The following is a 21343-nucleotide window of genomic DNA, read 5'->3' on the forward strand; positions in this document are numbered from 1 at the left end:
ATGGCATTGTCTGGGATGGTACCATACGCCAATCAAGAAGCAGTGCAAAAGCTCGCTGTTTCCCAAAATGCCTTCACTTTGGCATTATATAAGGTAAGTTTTATTAGGAACCTGAACTTAGTGATATATGTTCAAACAATTTTTTTGTATTGTCTAAGAATACACTTGACCTTCCATTTAATGGATAAATGCATGCAAGAACCAGTCTGTTACTGCCAAATGTAAACAGAACGGACCCGGTCGGTAAATAATGGATAAATGGCTGTTTTTGGCATTTTGGTACAGTATACATTTATTGGTTTCTTTTGCTGTGCCTGAAAATATGGTAATATTGTATTATTGATTAGTTTTAATACGCACAAGTAAATATGAAATAAATTAACAGAAATAAGTTCTTTCATGAGTGGCATTGTGCAAGTAGGGGTTGTATCATTGTAAAGTGTCACACAAGAATGGATGTATCACACAAGAATAGATGAATGACTTGGATCAGACAACTGTATGCAGCAATGGATGATTGGGCCATTGTCTGGTTCTATAAGGGACATGAATTTTTTTGTCTGCTAAATTGAGGATCCATTGCATTGGGGTCTGCTGTTAAGTGAAGGGTCATGTGTAGTTTTATTTGGATAATCACAAATAATAAACTTCTTAGCTTTTGATGTGTATCATGAATCATTAGATTATTTAAATTTAGTTGACTAGAAAAATAGCATATGTGATTGAAGAGTAATTTGTATTTCAGGAACTTGCCAGTGCTAAAACAGGAAATATGTTCTTTTCACCCCTGAGCATTATGACTGCAATTAGTATGGTTTACACAGGGGCTCGTGGAATAACATCTGAAGAAATTCAAAAAGTTCTGCAGCTGCCCACAGACACTAATGATGTCCTTTTGGCTTATGAAGAGATAATTAAAGATTTTAAGGTAGGTTTAAATAGGTATGCTAAGTTTCACCTGATTAAAAGTTCCTAGGACTGGTGACGGGTAGATTTTGGTATTCCTGTGACATAGATTTTGATGGGAATCATCACCTCAGCAGTGCTATTACAACAATTCAGTCAGCACCCTCATCTCCATATGGAGACACCAAAGGGCTGTTTCTGTGGTTGCATTACCATTTTCTACAGAGCCAGATCATTCCATTAACTTCATCCCAAAAGAAGTATCCTGGGACGGCTATTGTTTCGTGACGCTTTCACGTAATGTTTCTGTATGGATGCATGTGAAAGAATATTGTAGATGTTTGAGCAATATTTTGATGGTGTAATTTTTGTTATTGTATTCAGTTGATTAATCTTTTATGATGTAACAATATGGGTGAAGTATTTACCTAACTACATTTGCCCAATTGTAGTGTCCAGGAAAGGAGGAATGCTTGTTGGGTCCCATCTCCTATTCACTGATTTGGCATACCTAGCCTCAAATTCACGTACAGTTCCGATGTAGTCTATATCCTTGATTTCCAGTGATCAAATTTAGATCTTAATTCATTTATTGTTCCAGCTTGGGCTGTATTACTTTCTAAGCTATCCCAAGTATTTATGCATCAATATGGAAAACTGTATTTCTTCACTTCCTTTAGACCTATAGTCTTCCTTGATTTGTCTCATGACCTCTTAAAGCCCTCCTATCCTTAATCAAAACATCTCTTCTGTCAATGTATTCCTTGGTGACCTGAATACTGTAATTGTATCTCCTCTTTATTTTTTATCTTTCAAAGTTGGCAGACCCATTGCTTTTAGTCAATCCTCATGTGGTTTATCAGCCAGGCTGGGGACCACTTTGGTTGCTGCCTTTTGTGTAGGTTCTCTTAATCAGTTGCTCATTAAACAGAAGTCACCTGTACACAGCTGTATAATCTAGAAAAGGAAATAGTCCAATCAGAATATGTAAACAAATTTAAAAGGAAAATTGACCAATGGAGACAGAGACAAAAACCCATGAGCTTTCTGTTTCTGCATTTTCTATGCTCACACAGTACATAGACAGAATCAGAAGCACATGGTCCGAAGGAAGTATTTAAAGTTCTAAGTAATTAGTTGTCAGATTTTGAACTAATGGCTAATGGTAAATAGATGGACTGATGCCATTTTGAGCTAAAAGAATGATGATAGATGGGTTACTATTAAATTTACACAATTCCCATAAATCATTCCTATAAATACATATGAGATATGAAACCTTGCTTTTGTATATTGCAGTAATATATCTCACTAAAGAAATTTGAGATGTGTGATGATATAGTTTAATTAATAAAATTCTTGTTTATTTTATTTTTTCTGCAGACTGTGTCAGAAGACTATAAGCTGAGCACAAGCAATGCAGCATATGTTCATGAGGGATACAATCTTCTTGATGAGTTCAAATCTGTCTTGGAGACAAATTTCAAGAGTCTGATAAAGTCAGCAAATTTCAATGATCCTGAACCTGTTCGTAATGAAATAAATACCTATGTTCAAGAGGAAACAGCAGATAAGATCAAGGAATTAATCCCCAAAGGTAAGATATCCTACCTACCAAAGGGTCTTCTCATTATAAGAGGGGCGGCTGAATCAAAAACATACACCCACTCTGTATTCACCCTACATCCGTCTAAAACCACTCATTGCCTCTCCCATCTTAGCACTTCATGGATAAAGGATCAACCTTGTCCCCCACCATACTGGTTGGGTCAAAACCAATGCAATGAAACACAATAGCAAGGCCCAACAGCTAAATCTTGTTTACCTCAACTGCTCCATTATATGATGACCTACCAATCAATGCAATGAAACACAATGCCTCCATAGCAAGGCCCAACAGCTAAATCTTGTTTACCCCAACTGGTCCATTATATGATGACCTACCTCCTCGTCCACTCAGAGTTTATGGGGGCAGAGAAGAACACCCCTTTAGGCTGCTTTATTCCTTCAACCATTCGAAGTCTTGTTCTATTTGCTTTTTTCATTTGCTTCACTTTTATCCTATGATTCATCTTTTCCCTGTTTGACAAACATTTCTCTTGCATCCATCAACATCATTGATTGGAAAAATACACCAGGGAGCATTTTGCTTCACTTGCCAGTTTTGATGGTATCTCTGAGCAAACTCTTGTCCAGCCACCCTTCCTGCTCCAAGTAACTCTTGACAGGTTTGATTAATTTGCCCAGTCAGTCTTGTAGATGTCCCTTTCACTTCCTCCACTGAGGGTTGTCTCTTGTGGAGACAGCCCTGTGAATAGTATCAACATCAGGGAAAATATGTCACATAGCCAGAGTTGGCATCCATGAATTATGCTGGTAATGGATCTAGACTGAATCTCACAAAACAGTAGTACTACCTCTCATTAATGGACTAAAAAGGGGGTAATGGTGTCCGTTGATGTGAATAATCCGTTGATTTGGAGTGGTTTTTGTGTGGCATAGTGATTGGAGGCACTAAACAACAGCACCAAAAACACCGAAAACACAGCAAAAACACCGCAAACAAAGCTAATTAACGTCCGTTAATGAGAGGTCTCCCTGTACCTGCTTTGATTCAAAGTCATTTCAAAAATACCCCATAATTATTTGAAGGCACTTGATATTCAAGACATGGAGACACATCTTCAAGTTAGCATTTAACATACATGCCTCACACCTGTACGACAAAACAGGGAGCACAAGTGACTTAAGGATTTAGATCTTAGTCCTCCTCATAGGGAATACCAATCCTTTGAAGGACTTCATGACATGATCCACCATTGTTATGTACTTTACCATCAAGATATGTGATGCTTTCCAAGACCTCAATGTTCTCACCACATTCATGGACAGACAGAACTGTGTCGTCCAGTAAGGCACCAAATGCGTAAACCTTGGCTTTGATTTAGGAGACCAGGTGTCCAAGTAGTCTTGCCACCCTGTGCAGTCTTGAGGGCTGTGACCAGGACTAGTCAGTATAGTCATATTTTTCATGTTAGTCAATTTTGACATCTTTTTTTTCTAGTCAACCTAGCTTGTATTATGACAATCTTTTCCTAGTTATAATATGTCATTTTTTATGAGGACCACAATGAGTCTTTTGACTTTCTGTGCCATCCTCGGATGTTCAATTGTATTTACTATGTATAATATGAGTCTTACATGTATTGTATTTTATTGTATACAGATGCTCCTCTACTTACATTCATTCGTTTTTTGTTTTTTCGATTTTACGTTTGAACCGACAGTAAAAAAAATGTGTAAAAAAAAAAAAAAATTTGTCGAGTGAATTTTTGAGTTTAGCATGCTCTCCGTAGTATGAGACATTCAAACTATACTTACGCATGATGCTGCGTCCATTGTTTACATGGCACAAATGACAGACTGAACGTGCCTTGCCTCCTCCCCCTCCTCCTCCCCCTCCCCCTCCTCCTTCTCCCCCACCATCTCACTTTATGTTGCTTGAATGTAATTTATTTGAAATTAATGTTGTTATTTTACAATGTTATGTTTATAATTAATGATTTAGGGGTGTTTTATAGGATACAGTAATAGAAATTATGGATGTATAGTACAGTATGAACGGTCATACATTACTGGAACGTACTGTAACAACTTATGTTCATTTTCACATTACGTTTGGCCGTTCGGAACGTAACTAAAACATAAGTTGAGTACCGTCTGTATATGATTGAATCCGAATAAAATAAAATCAAAATCAAATCAAATCAAACTTCCAATTACTCCATAAGAAGTACAGCATCATCAGGAAAGACAAGGTCTCTGACCTAAGTGACGCCAGTGGATGTTCTGCAATGTCATCCATCGATTGACAACTCTAATACCTGTCTATGCAGGTGTTGGAAAGCATTGGGGAGAAGACACACCCTTGCCTCGCTCCTGAATTAATAGAAAAGAAGCTGGGCACATCTTCCATACTTTACATCATTCTCTGTCCCAGAGTATAAGCCAGATATCAAGTCATTAATCTTTGCAAGAATCTCACAATGAACCGAGTCAGATGTCTTCTTGAAATGTACATAGGCAGCAAGAAATTTCTGTATAAACTCACATTGGTGCTCCACAAAATATGATGTGATATAATCTGATCAATTGTTGACTTGTCAGGTACCCAGACTGTTCTGACCTCTGGAACTTTGGAAGATGTGAACAAACCCATGTCGGCAAAAGATGGGTGAGTGCCTTATGTGGCACACTAAGCTTTGAAATACCATAGTAGTTGTTGCAGTGGCATCTTGCACTGTGTGGCAGCCATCATCTCACATCAGCAGAGGCAGGCTGTGTGTCAATGGAGGGCGAGGCATTGGATGTCGCCTAATGCCTCCGCATTTCTTGCCTGTTCCTGCTTGGGTGTCATAACCTCCTAATTATGACTGACCACTGCCTGTTACTCAAACTCTTAGGGGACAGGGCACCAAAGGACATTGTAAACCCAAGGCTGTTCTCTCTGAAAGAGAAAACTCTTCAGTATAGATTCCAGATCAAGTGTCTCCTGGGAAAACGCAACTCTGCAGCAGACTCTGTCATGCTACCCTGCACTCTGCCTACTGCCAGATGCCACAGATGAAGAACAGGTCAGAGACATTGAGGCTGCAGTGGTAGCTGGAACTGTTGCTGCACTTGACAGCGGTGACTACATCATTCTCGACAATGCAGGGGTAGTGCAGGAAGCCACTGAGGACCCATATTATCAACTGCTCTTTGCCAAAGTGACAGCAGGCGATTGGCATTCACACCTAGCCCAGGGGCTGACCTGCCTTCGTCAGTACTATGGAGTCAGGGACAGGTTGGCAGTGTCACAAGGGCTGGTGACATATACAGATGATCAAGAATCTGTCTGCTTAGTGATTGCAGAAGCTCTTTGATGATGTGTGGTAACTAAGCCACCAAGGCCTAGAAAGGCTGTGACGAAGGGCGAGGCAGTAAGTAAATTGGCCTGGCATGGAAGGCAACCTGCAGCAGCAAAGAGACGCTTGTCCCACTTGCAATGCCCACTCGTCGCTGCAAGCAGCCAGGCCCTTCACCCTGATGGATGCTCATGCCTGAGTACCCATGTCAACACATGATGACAGATTTATTCTAGCTTGACAGACAGGTGTATGTGGCATACGCTGACAAGCTTGTTGGGTGGTTGAAGTTAGCACACTTCCCCATTGGAGCTATGTCAAGCATAGTATCATCAGTATTCTGTAAATATTTCCAAAGTTGGGGCACACCAGAGTTTGTCTCTATAGATGGTGGAACGAATCTCACCAGTGAAGAGATGTGTTGATTCTTCAGGAAGTGGGGAGTTGAGAGAAGAGTTGTGTCCACTCACTTCCCGCAGTCTAATGGCCAGGCTGAAGCAACTGTGAATTCTACTTTGGGACAAGCCCCAGTGGTGGCCTTGATGCTGATAAGGCAATACCACTGCTGCAATATCTCAACACACTTCTGTGCAATATAGACAAGTCTCTGGCACAACAAGCTATGGGCATGCAGCTATGGGATGGCACACCAGCGCACAAGCACCATTACAAAGTGGATGTACACTGGCAGCAGACCTTATATGTGAGAAAGCTTGAGGTGGCAAGGCAGCAGGAAACTTGGACTGCAAGACAAGGAGCACCCAAATCTCTTCCCTGACTAGCACTTGGTACCCAAGTGTGGCTGCAAACCCAGTCAAACAAAGTGTGGGACAAGCAAGGTGTGGTCACTAAGGTGCTTCCATTCCATCAGCCTTGCAACACCAAGAGCACAGACACCCACACCGCCCCTACCACAAGTGTAGACATCCACACCACTTCCATTATGATCACAGATACTGTCCTAAGAGAGGTGTCAAGCAGCATGGATGGATAATTGTTCTTAAATTTGTGTATGGTTTTTGCACACTTCAGAGCACTTGTTCCAAGTTATTATTTTCTTTGTCTTTCGGTTGTACTTGTATATCAGTCTTTTTCAAATTGTGTAAATTTGTGTAAAATCTTTTTCAAATTTTAGTATTCTGATATCTGCAACTGTACCACAGAGCACTTGCTCCAAGTTATTATTTTCTGTCCTTCAGTTGTGCTTGTATGTCAGTCTTTTCCAAATTGTATAAAATGCATTATTTTTTATCTGTTTAATATTCTACATGAATGTAGTACAGTAATATCGTGGGAGGGGGATGTAGGATATGTAAGGCAGTCAGGCAGGCAGCTTGCCTCACTAGCTCACCCAGCAATACGACTACACACCTGATGCCAGACACCAATAAAGACAGTAAGCATTTGCTTATGTATCACTTGTTCCTGCTATACTTCTCTGAATGAGCAGTATATATATTTTTTTCTTGTTAATTTATTTATTGTTGGGTAGGGAGCATTACTGAAAAAATAGCAGTACCTGGGAATTTAACCCAGGACTCCCATTTGTCAGGTAGTCATGCATACCAATTACAGCGTGGTTGCCTCCAGTGACTACTAACACATTTACCATACATACATATACCAAAGGCTTTTTCCCCCTTACATGGAGGGTAGCCAGCACATTTACCATTTTAGATATTCTTATTTATGTATTTATTTTTTCAGGTATACTTAATAGTGACACAAGGATGGTGCTGATCAATGCAGTATACTTCAAAGGATTGTGGGAAAATCAGTTTGATCCCCAAAACACCCGGGTCCAGCCCTTTTGGGTAGATGAGGCTACTAAAGTTGATGTGGATATGATGAATATAGAGAAAAAATTTAGATGGGGATTCATTGCAGACTTAGAAGCCCAAGGACTGGAATTAAGTTACAAGGTGCATTTATTGATCTAAAGTCATTGTACACTGATTCAGTATGTTTTTGTTGTGTCTTAATGTCCTCTGAGTATTTTTACAATTTATTCTGGCTCTGAAGGCTAAACTTCTATTCTCATTTAACATTAGTTTCCAGCTGTACTTAATATTACATTATTGAAATTGATTTATATATATCTTAGGAACAACAGAATATTTATATCTACTAAGTATTTCAGCGGCTTTGACCCATCGTTTTTCGCTCATATTTCCGAAATAACCATTCACATCAGTATGATATATTAGCACAGCCTAATTCACACCCGGCCATAATTTTTGACGTTAGAGTGCATTTACAAGTGTATTTAATTACGGCGTTTACTCTTGATATTAAGTGTGTCGTAGCCGACACCCGTGAAGAAAATCGAACAGGTGAAGTCGTGACGTCATCACAAACTACCTCGTGTATCCCAACTTCACTTGTTCGATTTACTTCACGGGTGTCGGCTACGACACACACAATATCAAGAGTAAACACCGTAATTAAATACACTTGTGAATACACTATAACGTAAAAAATTATGGCCGGGTGTGAATTAGGCTGTGCTAATATACCATGCTGATGTGAATGATTATTTCGGAAATATGAGCGAAAAATGATGGGTCAAAGCCGCTGAAATACTTAGTAGAGATTAAAGCCATTGAGCATCATTGCCATTGAGCATCATTGCATTTACATAAAAGGCAGGTCAAAGGTTACTGTCAATGAAATGTTAAAATTTTCTTTTATGCTGAAATAAGTATGTAGGGACTGAAGCCTGTCACCTGTGACTGAAAGTTTATAAAATGATTGATCATAGGATTCTTACTTTGGCAACCAGTACTTGATCAAAGTGAAGATTACTTGGTTGTTGATATTTTGTATAATTTATTGTACCTTAGTGTCTTGATTGAGCATATTTTCATAATAATTCTAGAGTCTATAGTATGGAAAGGTCAATGATTGTAATAGATATTATTGTAACAGTGCTGTGCCTATATGTTAATCAGTAATAATTGTAATGAAGTTTCTAAATGTAGATGAATATTAACCAAGATATGCATAACCACCTCAGGGATCTCGTCTTAGTATGATCATTCTGCTACCAAAGAAGAAGAATGGCTTGGCAGAAATGGAGAAAAAATTGGATAACTTCAATCTGTTTGATATCAGTAAAAAATTGACATTCAATGACAAAATTAAGGTCTCCATTCCCAAATTCAAGCTGGAAGAGACATATGAAGATTTAGAAAAAACCCTTAGTAAGGTAAGGATAGTATCCTCACCACAGTATTTATAATTTTTCTGATTATATTTATTATTTCATCTCCCCCTCCCACCCATCCTCCCTCACTATCTCTCTCTCCCTCTTTCTCATTCTTTCTCATTTTCTCTCCCTCTCTATCTCTCCTTCCCTCCCTCTCTCATTCTCTCTCTCTCTCCCTCTCTTTTTCTTCCTCTCTCCATCCCTCCCTCCCCCCCTCTATCTCTACTTATCTATCTGTCCCTGTATTTTTCTCCTCTTCCCTTCTCTTTGTCTGTGTCTCTCGCTCTGAAGTTCCTTGTTTGGATGGTGTATCATCTGGCACTACAGCTGGAGTAAATGTGTTAAGCTGTGGGGCTATGGTACTGCTGAGAAGATCTTGCATAAGTTTAGAATGGTTTGGGTACACTGGAACATATTTCTGGAGGTATTTGCGATTCTGCAGAGTAACTCTCACAGAACCATCAACATGGATAAAGTACTGATCAAACTGATGTACCTCTGAGTAACCAATTTACAAACCTATAATTCAATTATATAACCTATCGCTTTATATGCCTCTGAAACTTGGGTAATAAAAGAATTGGAGCAAAGGTTGATGATATTCAAAAACACAATACTAAAAACTAATACAGGACCTATCCTTGATAGAGAGGAAAACCATTGGAAAAGAAGGAACAATTGGGAACTTAGGGAAGAGACTAAACAGGAGAGAATGATAGATGTTGTTAAGGGGAATAAGCTAAGATAGGCAGGGCATGTTGCATGCATGGACGTGAACAGGAAATCAAGAAAAGTGATGTAAGTGCATGAGGAAAGGAGAAGATAAACAGAAAAACCTCAAATGAGGTGGATTGATGATGTAAAGGAGGTGGGGAAGAGAAATAGTGATGGTCAAGAAAACTGGATAGAACTTGCACAAGACAGAAGATAGTGATGTTTGATGTTGGTGGACATGGATCGGTGAGAGATCCAAGATCCATTGGAATCAGTCATCACATATTAAAAGTTAATTCTTTGTATTTTCTTTCAATGTGTTGCAGTCATTCTTTTTCATATATTGTATTGCTTCCTCTGGGTCAGTCATTAGTTTTCCATTTCCTTTAATATATTCCATCTATATACCAAAAGTCTTCCTGTCTTATAAGGGAAACACCCCTCCAATACCCATTTTATCATAGTTCCTTGCTAGTTGTCCAAGGAAATAGCTCTTATAGTAATGAATAATGTTCCTTTTTATTTTTTTTCCTCAGATGGGCATGACGACATTGTTTGATGATCGGTGTGATTTGTCAGGGATCAGTGGAGAAAAGGATTTGGTTGTGACAAAGGTTGTGCACAAATCTTTTGTGGAGGTCAATGAGGAAGGTTCTGAGGCAGCAGCAGCCACAGGTGGGTCATCCAGTTTATTTAGGGTTGATGAGTGAATTATTTTTTTGTTTGCCTTTTTGCACTGGTTTGTGCTAACTTATGCTACACTGGTGATCTAGCAGATTTTTAATCAATAGAAGTGCTTCTGCTTTTAGGGTTTGAAGGGTATTTTGAGGTCTCTAGTGTCAATAACCTTCAAGAATCGAGAATCAAGGTGCACTGCTGGAATGATTATGTATCAAATCAGAGACTGTTCCAAGAAGCTAAATCTAGGCCGGTTACCAACATTATTCATGAATGTTCACTCCAGCACATGTGCTGATTTTAGTCCCACCCACAGGGTTGTCTTTATAAAAGACGACAGTTTGGGGCTGTTGAATGAGGATCTGAAAAGTTGAATGATGGTTAGACCATTTATTGTGTTTGGTTCGGTTCTGGGAAAACAATTGACTCTATGAGCTGTGTCAGGGCTATTTATACAAATGGACAGGGTTGAGTAGAGATGGGCCAGGGACTTGGAAATGATGCGTACGCAGCCTCAGTGGCCAGCAATGCCACATTCCTCCCTTTGTTGAAAGAGGTGAAACCCCTCGTGTTGTGATTCATTATGAACTAGAAAAGACAACCAGGCTTGTACTGGACCTAGTTCTGTAAAGTGTGGCAACTTGTGACTTAACACTGTGTTGAGTGTGTGTTGTGTTCAGAGATTGCAAGGGATCAGCCATGTCTCATATGAATGTTATACAAAATATAACATGCAGTAGAATTTCTTTACAGTACAAATGTATATAACAAAAAATGAGATTTGCATGTGAAACATGTGCATATTTTTTCCAACAAGGGACTTGAGTCACATTGACTTCCTTTTACAGTCAGCCAAGAGGTCTCTGCTTTAAATAAGCATCTAGACATTTTATATACAGTTATTAATGGCATTATTTGTGACCAGTTGCAGTTTGTAAAATATGTACGTAGTTTGTGTCTTCAACAATAGTCATCGAATCTCACAGGAGTCCATCAGTTGCTATGTGGTCTGTTGGTGGCAGTGTTCATGTTGATGTTGAGATGCAAGAGTTCTTGACTTGGCTAGATTTAGAGAGCCATTTCGTGCTCCTTGGTCAGGAATTCGTATACAGTTTCTGACATTTCTTGTCATTGAGTGTCCTTGGTCATTCTCCGTCATTATTACAAAGCCCTTGACCACTGTTACAGTGTATGACACTGGATCAAGTGGTAAGTCTATCTCCTTCCTCTGATGAACGAGGATGGTGTCGCTTGTGTCCATGGAGTCTGGAGTGGCTTGGTGATTGTAGTGAGCCTTCATGGCCTCTGTTTCACAAATTCAGCTTGTCCTTTGTCAGTGGTTGTTATTTCTGGCAAGGTCGTGTGAGCCGGAGCTTTACCTCTTGTTGCTTGAAGTGTTGCTCAGTAGCTCCTGAGAAAGGTGTAGAGGGCCTTTCTCTAAGAGCATTTCTCGGCAGCCACACACAAAACAGCTTTTGTGAGGGGTCTCGTAAAATATGTTTTCCATTAGCTTGTGGGTGCAGAGATGTTATTTTCATGTGCTGGAAGCTGAGTTCATTTGCAAAGGCAGAAAACTCAGACTCCTGGAATGGTGGGGCATAGTCAGACTTTACTGTTTCTGGCACACAGTAGGGTATGAAGATTTTGTCAATCTTTGGGATAGTGGCTCGGGCTGAGATCGTTGAGATGATTTTGATTACTGGGTACCTGCTGTAGTCATCGGTCACCATGAGCAGGTGTTTGGTGGTTGGCAAGGGTCTACAGAAATTGACTGAGACCTCAGCCATGGAGCTTTAGGTAGCATTGTTGGTTGAAGTGGTGGCGGCCGGACATTGTTGTTGGCTGCTTGACACAGGATGCACTATTTGATGAGCTCCTATGTGTCTATCCTGTGGAAAAACATTTTTTTGCGCAGCAGTTGTTTCGTTTCCATAATGCCCTGATGACCCTGGTGGGTGAGTTAAACAGCTTGATGCTGCAGGGCCTTGGGTACCTCTAGTCGAGTGCCATGCTGAATCACCACGCAGCCCGTTGTGTCAGACAGTTCATCTTGGACAGCTCAGAGGGCAATTTACATTTCATGGCAGACACCAGCTGGTGGTCCCTTTGGCCAGTGTCTTCCCAGGAGAGCATTGGGTACGCTTTGCAAGATATCCTTTAAGGTTGCCTGCTGCATGTCCTCCAGTCTCATGGCGAGTGGTGTGGCATTGGCAACAATCATGTTGATATATGTTTTACTGAGGACCTGGTGGGATTTCATGTTGTGCAAACTGGCTAGGTGTGTATGGATAAAGTCAGAGAGCCCACTGCTCTTTTTCAATTAATTTTTCCTAAATTTGAATTTGCTTATGATTTCAGCACTGTCAGTACCATCCTCTAAGCTATGTGAGCCATTTTGTGGATTAGATTTGTGGGTTGATCCTCATTCCATCCATTGTACAACTCAACAGTGTCAGAATATCAAAATTGAATTTAGTGTACCTGAATAGAATTACCAGTGATGGTGATGTTGATCAAATAATTCCATGTCTCGATTTGAATCCGTGGACAACAGTCTGAATTATTTGAGTTTAGTTTGTTTACATTACAAAGTATTGTCTTTTTTGTTGTTGTGTTTACACTAATAATGGCAAATTTTGAGGGTTTCCAACTAACAAGGGTGAGTAATTTCATGAGAAATTTGATCAATGTTGTGTTTGAGATGAATTAGAAGAAAAAGATAGGCTTCAAGTTTGATGCAACTATTCCATGGAGGTAAGTGAAATTGTAATTGATTTGAAAAGTTTTAAGGTTTAATTTTCTCCCATGAGGCAAGATTATGTTATCTAGAGCAAAAACTTGAGCAAGAAAAAGGAACAAACTTAGCTCAGAAAGCAGAGATTGCTAAACTGAAAAGGGAAAATTAAATTTTGACAAATGGATAAAAGTGGAAATAGGTCAGCAGCAAATGAGGATATAAAAGATACAGTAATTTTAACCCATAAACCGCAACATACATCATATGATGTAAAGGCATTTTTTTAAACATGGAAGTCTATATTTCGCTCCCACATGTCTTAGAATGAAGTTTGGCAACTCGGGGTGAACAAGTCTACACACAACACCTACCCACCTATGCATCCTTTTTTGTCATTAGATATTATGAAAGGGGTAGGTCAGTCTCCTCCACATGACCCACAACCTTTTACTTTTCAAGGTGCAAAACCTAAGATAACTTACACAAAAAACATTAGTATGAAAAAGAGTGAGTGAATGATTGAAGTAGCAGTGGTGAGGAACAAAGTAAGAAAAAGTAGTAGAAAAGTTCATTGTTGCTCACCCATGCATGAGGTACATGGTGTTTTGCTTACCACAAAAATTTATCACTACTACCTATCATGGCCCGCTACCTTGAAGTGACAAAATGTGCAACCTTCCTATGTCATGCCTGAATTATGGTAAATAATTAACTAATGTTTGGTTTTCCTATACTTTTCCATGTAATCTTTCATTTTGTAACAGTAAAACTTTCTTCTGAGAACTTTTTAACCCTGAACAATTGTGCACCATAGGTATGACTGATGAAACCCTATTGTGCAGTTATTGGTTTAAGGAGATCATGGAGCAATAGAAAAAAGATAGACTAGAAAAAAGAATTGTGAAAATTATGAAAAAAGAGAATTTCTTGTCATAGATGTAGTTGACAAGATTAGATGCGTCATACTCTTTGGCTGGTGAGAAGACCACATCACCTCATGGAAGGTACATTAGGAGCAGGAGATGCAGAAGGTTAGGGAAATGAACTCTGATTCTAGGAAAGGACTTGGATGTAACAGATGAAATTGATAAAATGTTTGAGTTAGGTCAGCACAAGAGGAATATTGACATAATGGCCACATTAGAAGTTGAACTTTTGATCTTAACCATAAAAAAAAAAAAATGCAATGGTATGGACATATGAGAAGAAAGCCAGACAGCAGAGCAAAAGAAATCATGGAGTGGAAACCAACTGAGAAAAGACCATGAGGAAGACCCCGGAAAAGATGGTTAGATGGAATATCAGAAATGTTGCAATGAACATTATAGGCATAGAGGAGGCAGAACAGTATCAAGATAGAAGTAGCTGGAGAAGACTCGTCTATCATCTTTCAACTGACAGGTCAACATAAATGGGTGAGCAAGTACAAGAGGAATGTGATTTGTCCAATGAAAATAAAATTCAGATTTCAAGCTATGGCAAAGTAATCAACTAGTCTTGGAAGTTAGAATTACAAGGGATTACAAAGGAGGAGCATGCTGACAAGAGACCTTTTGGTCCATAACTAGGTTGGGTGCAAAAAAAAAGTTATAATAATGATAAATAAATAAGAATTATAATATAAATAATAATACATAATATAAATAAATACATAGGTAAAGTTAGATAATAAACAGGTAAATAGTAAATAGTAATAAATTGACAGATAAATGATAAGCAAATAATAATAAGCAGACAAATAATAACAAATAAACAAATATAAAATAAATGGCAGGCATTACAGCATCTTGCTTAGGTTTTTTAATGAATCTTGAAGCTTCGAACTGAACTACATTTCAATGCCTCTGCAGGAAGCTTATTCCATTCATTAACTACATGATTGGCAAATTTGTTTCTACCCACTTCGAAATTAAATCTATTTCCTGACAGTTTGAGACCATTTCTTGTTGGATTCTCATTCAGTGTGAAAATTTTGTCACTTTTGATGATGTCAGTTCCCTTTAGAATCTTGACCACTTCACTCCAGGCCAAAATCTCGTAGGCAGCATTAGCTGCCAGATGTATGATGTTGCGTCATAATACTCGCATTATAAAAAATAAAGTCACCGCTGTATTGATCGTTCTCTCTTTCACCCATGAATTTTGATAACCATAGAAAATATGATGAAGCCAGGTTATGCAGGTACAACTACAATAAATATAATCAAGACACCGATATGGCAGCCTCGCGTACCCACTTGCTCCTCATGACGCCTACGTAGGCGTCACCGTATGGGAGGGGTTAAATACCTGTATCAAGTCACCTCTGAGTCTGCGCTTTTTTAGGGAAAACAGATTGGTATGTTTTAGCCTATTTTCATATGATTTATTTTTTATGTTTGGAATTGGTTTTGTTGCTCATTGTTGTACTTTTTCCAGTCTGTCAATGTCTTCAATGAAATTTGGTAACCATACGGAAATGGCATATTCAGATGTGGACAAACTAGCTTGTTAATGTATCAAGGAATGATTGTGCCGACAGCACTGTATGGGGCAGAAACATGGAACATAAGAGAGGAAGAGAGAAGGAGTTTAAATGTGTTTGAGGTGAGATGTCTGAGAAGTATGATAGGGGTTACTAGGCTGGATAGAGTGAGAAATGAGGTGAGGAGGATAACGGGTGGAAAGGGAGTTGGGAGATAGGGTGGATGAAAGAGTATTGGGATGGTTTGGACATATGGAAAGAATGAGTGTAGAAAGACTAGTAAAAGAGGTGTGGAAGGGGTGAACATGAGGGGGCAACCTAGGATGAGATGGCGCTGAATGGCCTACCAACTCCGGCGCTTGGCCTTCAAGCCAAAAATTTCATAAATCAATCAATCAACCTAGGATAAGATGCATGGATGGGGTAAAAGGGGCTTTGGGGAAGAGGGGAATGTCTGTTGAGGAAGGACATGAGAGGACAGAAGACAGGGGTGAATGGAGAATGGTTGTATATGGATGATGTTGTGATGCATGAGGTTGAATGGATGGGGGGTGAGGGAGTATGTGTGAGATAAATTTGATGCAGCCCGAAGGGATTTCTCCCCGTCTTCTTTTCTGCATGAGGGGACGGAGAGGGGGGTCGCTGATTTAATGAAGCAGCCTTTCTGTGGATATGCTGTGTCTTGCGACACTGCCACTGACCCAGGGCAGTGGACAAGATGCAGGGATGACCCGTCATCCAGGAGGTGCCAAGATAAGAGGGAAGCAAGTGGAGAGTGATAGGGATGGAATGGGTGGGAATGGTTTTTATGCCTTTGTTTTTTGGCTATCTCCCTTATAAGGGGGAAAAAGCCTTTGGTATGTATATGTATGTTAATGAGAGATGGACTTGAAGTCAAACGATTGCACAATCTCTCCTAGAATCTTATTTGCTTTCTCAGAAGCTGAAGTACACTGCCTAGATGATTTGAGATCATTACTGATAATTATGTCAAGATCCTTTTCACTATCCCCTTTTGTTAACAGATTTCCAAATAACTTGTAATTGTACTTATTTTTCTTTTTACTCTTTTTACCTTGCATTTACTTGTGTTGAATTTCATTAGCTACTTTTCAGACTATTGCTGTAGTTTATCTAAATCTTCTTGAATATCTGGTTTAAGTGATCATTTACCATTCCACACATTTTTGTATCATCAGCAAATTTGGAGACAATAGATTTCAGTCTGTGGTCTATATCATTTATATACTATGAATAGAAGTGGCCCAAGAACAGAATCCTGAGGAACTCCACTCGTAACATTTTTCCATCTAGAAATTTTACCATTTAGAACAAATCTCTGTTTTTGATCATTCAACCAATTACTGGTCCAACTTGATAGGCTACCACTTATTCCATGTGAAGCTAATTTAGTAAAAAGTCTTTTGATATAAAAAACTGCTGCAAAGTCTAGATATATTAAATCTGTATTCTTTCTTTTGTCATAATTCAAGATGACTGTGTCGTAGAATTTGAGTAAGTCACACAAGAACGTTTCCATTTGAATCCATGCTGGCAATCATCAAACAGTTGATTTCTAAGTGATGTTTGATAGCATCTCTGATAGTTCCATAATTATTTATTTTTAGAATTATCAATCATGATGAGGAAATGGTTTCTAAAAAAAAAAAAAAAAAAAAAAAAAAAAGGCAGGAAGGCCATATTATAAAGGAAACATGAAGTAGCATTTTTAGCTATAAGAAGAATGTTTCAGGTTCATTCTCATTGAGTTTAGTGATGAGTTTCTGGGCTTTGACTATCTTATCACCTATACCTTCCCTACTCATTCTAGCTATTTAACAATCACGTTGTGCTTGAAGTCATGCATTTTTTAAATTCAGTTGAACCGTTGATAGCATCCTTTGTTCCTTTGACATATCATCTACATTTTCCATTAACTTGTCTCCACATCCCTTGCACAACCTATCTTCTCTGCTATTTTCTGCAATCTCTGACTCATCTCTACATTCCTCGTTCAATTTATTTTCTTCGCTATTTTCTCCCATCTCGGGCTTCCTTTCCCATACCTGTGTGAAGCAACTAGAAAGACGAGAAGAAATATCTGGGAGTGTTGATAAGGAATAATGTATCACCTGACAAATATATCAATCAAATTGTGGAGGGAGAAATATGGATTGTCAAAAAGTATGTGTCCTTTCAATAGATTGACCTCTCATTAACAGACTAAAAGGGGGTATTGGTGTCCGTTGATGTGAATAATCCATTGATTTGGAGTGGTTTTTGTGTGGCATAGTGATTGCACAGCACTAAACAACAGCACCAAAAACACGGCTAAAACACCGCAAACACAGCTAATTAACGTCCGTTAATGAGAGGTCAATCTGTATAGATGAAGAGGCATTTAGTCAATATAGAATGGAATCCACTCTAGATTGGAATATAGAGCAAAAGTGTGGTCCCCATGGAAATTGCAGGAAATAAACAAGAATCAAGAGAATACAATGAGCAGTTATCAAAATAATCCCCAGACTTTCAGATAAACCATACAAGGAGAGATTAGAAGTACTAGAAATGCAATATTCAAAGAAGAGGGAGAAAGGTGATTTGATTGCACCATTCAGATTATTGAAGAAGTTGGCTAGAATTAACAGAGGATTTTTTATATTTAGGATCCAAGGCCATCATGAGATCATAGAAATAAAATTAAAAAGACCATATGTCTGAAGGAAGTGAACAAATGTAGTTTTCCGTACAAATGTGTGAACTCATGGAATAGCCTAGAAGATTATATAGCCCAAGTTGGAACCTATATGATAGTCAATCCTACAGAACCATGCCTTAATTTAGAAAAAAAGAATGATAATTGGAGAATAGCAGATAGGATCCCAAGGATGTAGCTTCTTTCCTGTATGCTAGTTTGGTAAATGTAATTAAGACACTCTAGTGCAGCACATACAACAGTCCAGTGTTTCTTCCCTGAGAGAGCTATGGAAGAGTCCAAGACTATGACAGGCTACTTTGAGGTTATAGGTTCCCAGTCATTGAAACTTGAAACACTAGTTATAGATTATTATACTTAGATACAGAGTAATATTCAATACCTTTTTAACTATATCTCGTAGGTTAGGAAGCTTGTTACCTAAATTTTGTATGTCCAACATAGAAAAAAATAATTAAACTTATATTTGCTTTATTTCAGGCATGATAATGATGTGTAGAGCAATGACACGACCCGTCCCACCTTTCATTGCTGATCACCCATTCATGTTCTTAATTAAAGACCAGAGATCTGGCACTGTGCTTTTTGTGGGCAGGGTTTCTCATCCACAGCAGAACTAATTCAGAAAGAAAATATCTTGTTTGGCTTTTGTGACCAAGGAATTGTGCTCTCCATAACAAATGTTCCTATATTAGGTGCTGGGAAATTATGTATAAGTAATTTTCATAAATGCAGTGAATAAATGTTATATGGTATACTTGCTGTAAATGTCTGTAATGTACTTTTAATTATGAAGTGTAATAATCAGTCAAGTGTTGCTTCAAGTTTCACTATGTAGAAAACCTGCAGCATCGGAGTGGTTGGCAATGGTCCTCAGATCTCTCTGGGAAAAAACTCTGGACTGTCAACTCTGTTGTATTAGTGTACTAACCTAATTGTACTAAATAGGAAAAGAACAATGCTTGTTGAGTCCTGTCTCCTGCTACTTAGCTTCAGGTTCATGTACAGTTTCAGCTTAGTCTATCGTTGATTTCCAGTTATCATACTTAGATTTTAATTCATTTATTGTTCCAGCTTGGGCTGTATCAACTTCTATGCTTGTCCAAATATTAATGCATCTATGTGGAAATCTGTATTTCTTCTTATCCTTTAGACACATAATCTTCCTTAATTTGTTCTCATGACCTCTTAAAGCCCTCCTATCCTTAACTAAGAGATCTCTTCTGTCAATGTAGTTTCTATGTCACCAGCTGAAAAAATGGGAGGCGAAGTGGAGCAGTCACCAATTGTCAGCTACCTATATGCAAAATAGCGTAAGAAATACAGTTTAAGGTAATAGAGAGAGATGCTGGGCCCAGTCCAGAGACAGTGTTCCCTCAGAGCTGTATCTCCTGAAGAAGTTGTGGTGGTTGATGGTTTTGAAAAAAGGCAACTTCTCTGTCCTTGCAGGATCACCATATGCAAGTACCCATCATTGACCACAAGAATTGTAATAATTTAATGGCACTGAATTGTTTCATACAACTAATTGAATTTCCCAGAAATAAATGATTGGAAACCTAATCTAAGAAGCGTTTGTGATCCCTTTTTACTATCCTCTCATGTGGAAAGAAGATGAGAAATCCCTTCTGGCTATGTCAGCTTATCTATTCACAGCCATCCTCTACGCACAGTCTCCTTTCCCTGCTTAACAGACATTCTTCTTTTACTCGAAGCCCCCTTCACCCATCTCATTCTTGGTCTTCCCCTGAAGTTCACTCTATCCACCTCTGCCATCCACACTCGTTTTACCAGCCTTTCTTTACTCATTCTATGTGCCGAAACCATCCCAGTATTATTTCATCAACCCTATCTGCTAGCTCACTTTCCACCACCTCTCCTCTTCACTTCCTTATTTCTTGCTCCAACCATCCTCATAACCCCCTCAATCACATTTAAGTTTTTCCTCTCTGCCTCCTTTACATTCCAAGTCTCTGCCCCATACAGTTTCATAAGAATGAAGGAGACCGCAAGAGACAATAAGGTCTATACTAGGCAGTTCTATGTCCATTACCACCTATTATCCCCATCCATAAAGTTGTCTATTCTTCTCTTAATCAACTTATAGTTTCAGCACTCAGTACATGGTTACTAAGTCTATTCTATTTGTTAACCACCGTATTGGTAAACCATTTCTTGCCTATTTCCTTCTTAAATCAAAACTTGTCCAATTTAAATTCATCTCTACAAGTTCTGCCCTGCTGTCTTAATATGATGACTTTATCTACAACACCCTTGTTAGAGCACTTGACCACTTGAACACCTGTATTAGATCACCTCACACTGTACATCTTTCCAGAGAGTGTAAATCAAGGTGCCTAAATGTCTTTATAATGTAAGTTTCTGAGCCCATTGATAATTTTGGTCATTCTCCTCTGTAGTGACTCTAATGAATTAATATAGGATGGAGACCATAACCGTACTGCATTGTCAAGGATAGGTCTAGCTAATGCTAGACATTGATAACTACCTCTGTACTTTTATTTACAACCATCCTAGCAATGAAACTTAATGCTCTGTTAGCTCTATTGCTGGCATTAATGCACTGTTTTATGTCAGGACTCACTAGCTCTCCCAAGTCTCTCTTGCACTCGGTTTTCTCTAGAAAGGTGTTGTCTAAGATATTCCTGCTCTCTGGGTTGTGTTAACCTACTTTTAACATGCACTTTGAAATTTTGAAGTTCATTTGCCATCTCACTGACCATGCGAACAATTTGTTAAGATTTCCAGCTGTATTCCAGTGTCTTCTCCCAACCTAATTTGACATAGGCTGCTGCCTTTTTTCATTCAGTTCCACATATTCACCACATTCAGACACATCTATTGTGTTTTGCTTGTGTGTTTGTGTTTGCCTTTGTTTACTGCATTTATACTCAACTTTTTGTTTTTTCACATCATGGATCCAAAGAAAGGAAGTGAGAGGAGAGTGATGCTAAGAAAATGTGTATGATGTTAGTGGAAATTAAACACA

General features: G+C 38.8%; 1 protein-coding gene across 10 annotated transcripts in view; it reads left to right on the forward strand.

The window, feature by feature from the left end:
- Positions 1–21343, forward strand: part of LOC143017477 (leukocyte elastase inhibitor-like) — a 67212-nt gene that overhangs the window by 22895 nt on the left and 22974 nt on the right. For 9 of the 10 annotated variants that reach the window (XM_076172264.1, XM_076172263.1, XM_076172257.1 and 6 more), the window contains exons 2-7: positions 1–93; positions 746–928; positions 2290–2503; positions 7521–7735; positions 8830–9021; positions 10272–10410. The exon at positions 1–93 is cut by the window's left edge and continues 37 nt beyond it. In XM_076172264.1, the coding sequence (XP_076028379.1) occupies positions 1–93; positions 746–928; positions 2290–2503; positions 7521–7735; positions 8830–9021; positions 10272–10410 (1036 nt within the window). Of the gene's footprint in view, positions 94–745; positions 929–2289; positions 2504–7520; positions 7736–8829; positions 9022–10271; positions 10411–18813; positions 19897–21343 lie in introns of those variants that run through there. The other variant, XM_076172259.1, reaches the window with a different exon arrangement.

Source organism: Oratosquilla oratoria, chromosome 32 (genome assembly GCF_046742065.1).
Source record: "Oratosquilla oratoria isolate Oo_2021 chromosome 32, ASM4674206v1, whole genome shotgun sequence".
In the NCBI taxonomy this organism is placed as follows: Eukaryota; Metazoa; Arthropoda; class Malacostraca; order Stomatopoda; family Squillidae; genus Oratosquilla; species Oratosquilla oratoria.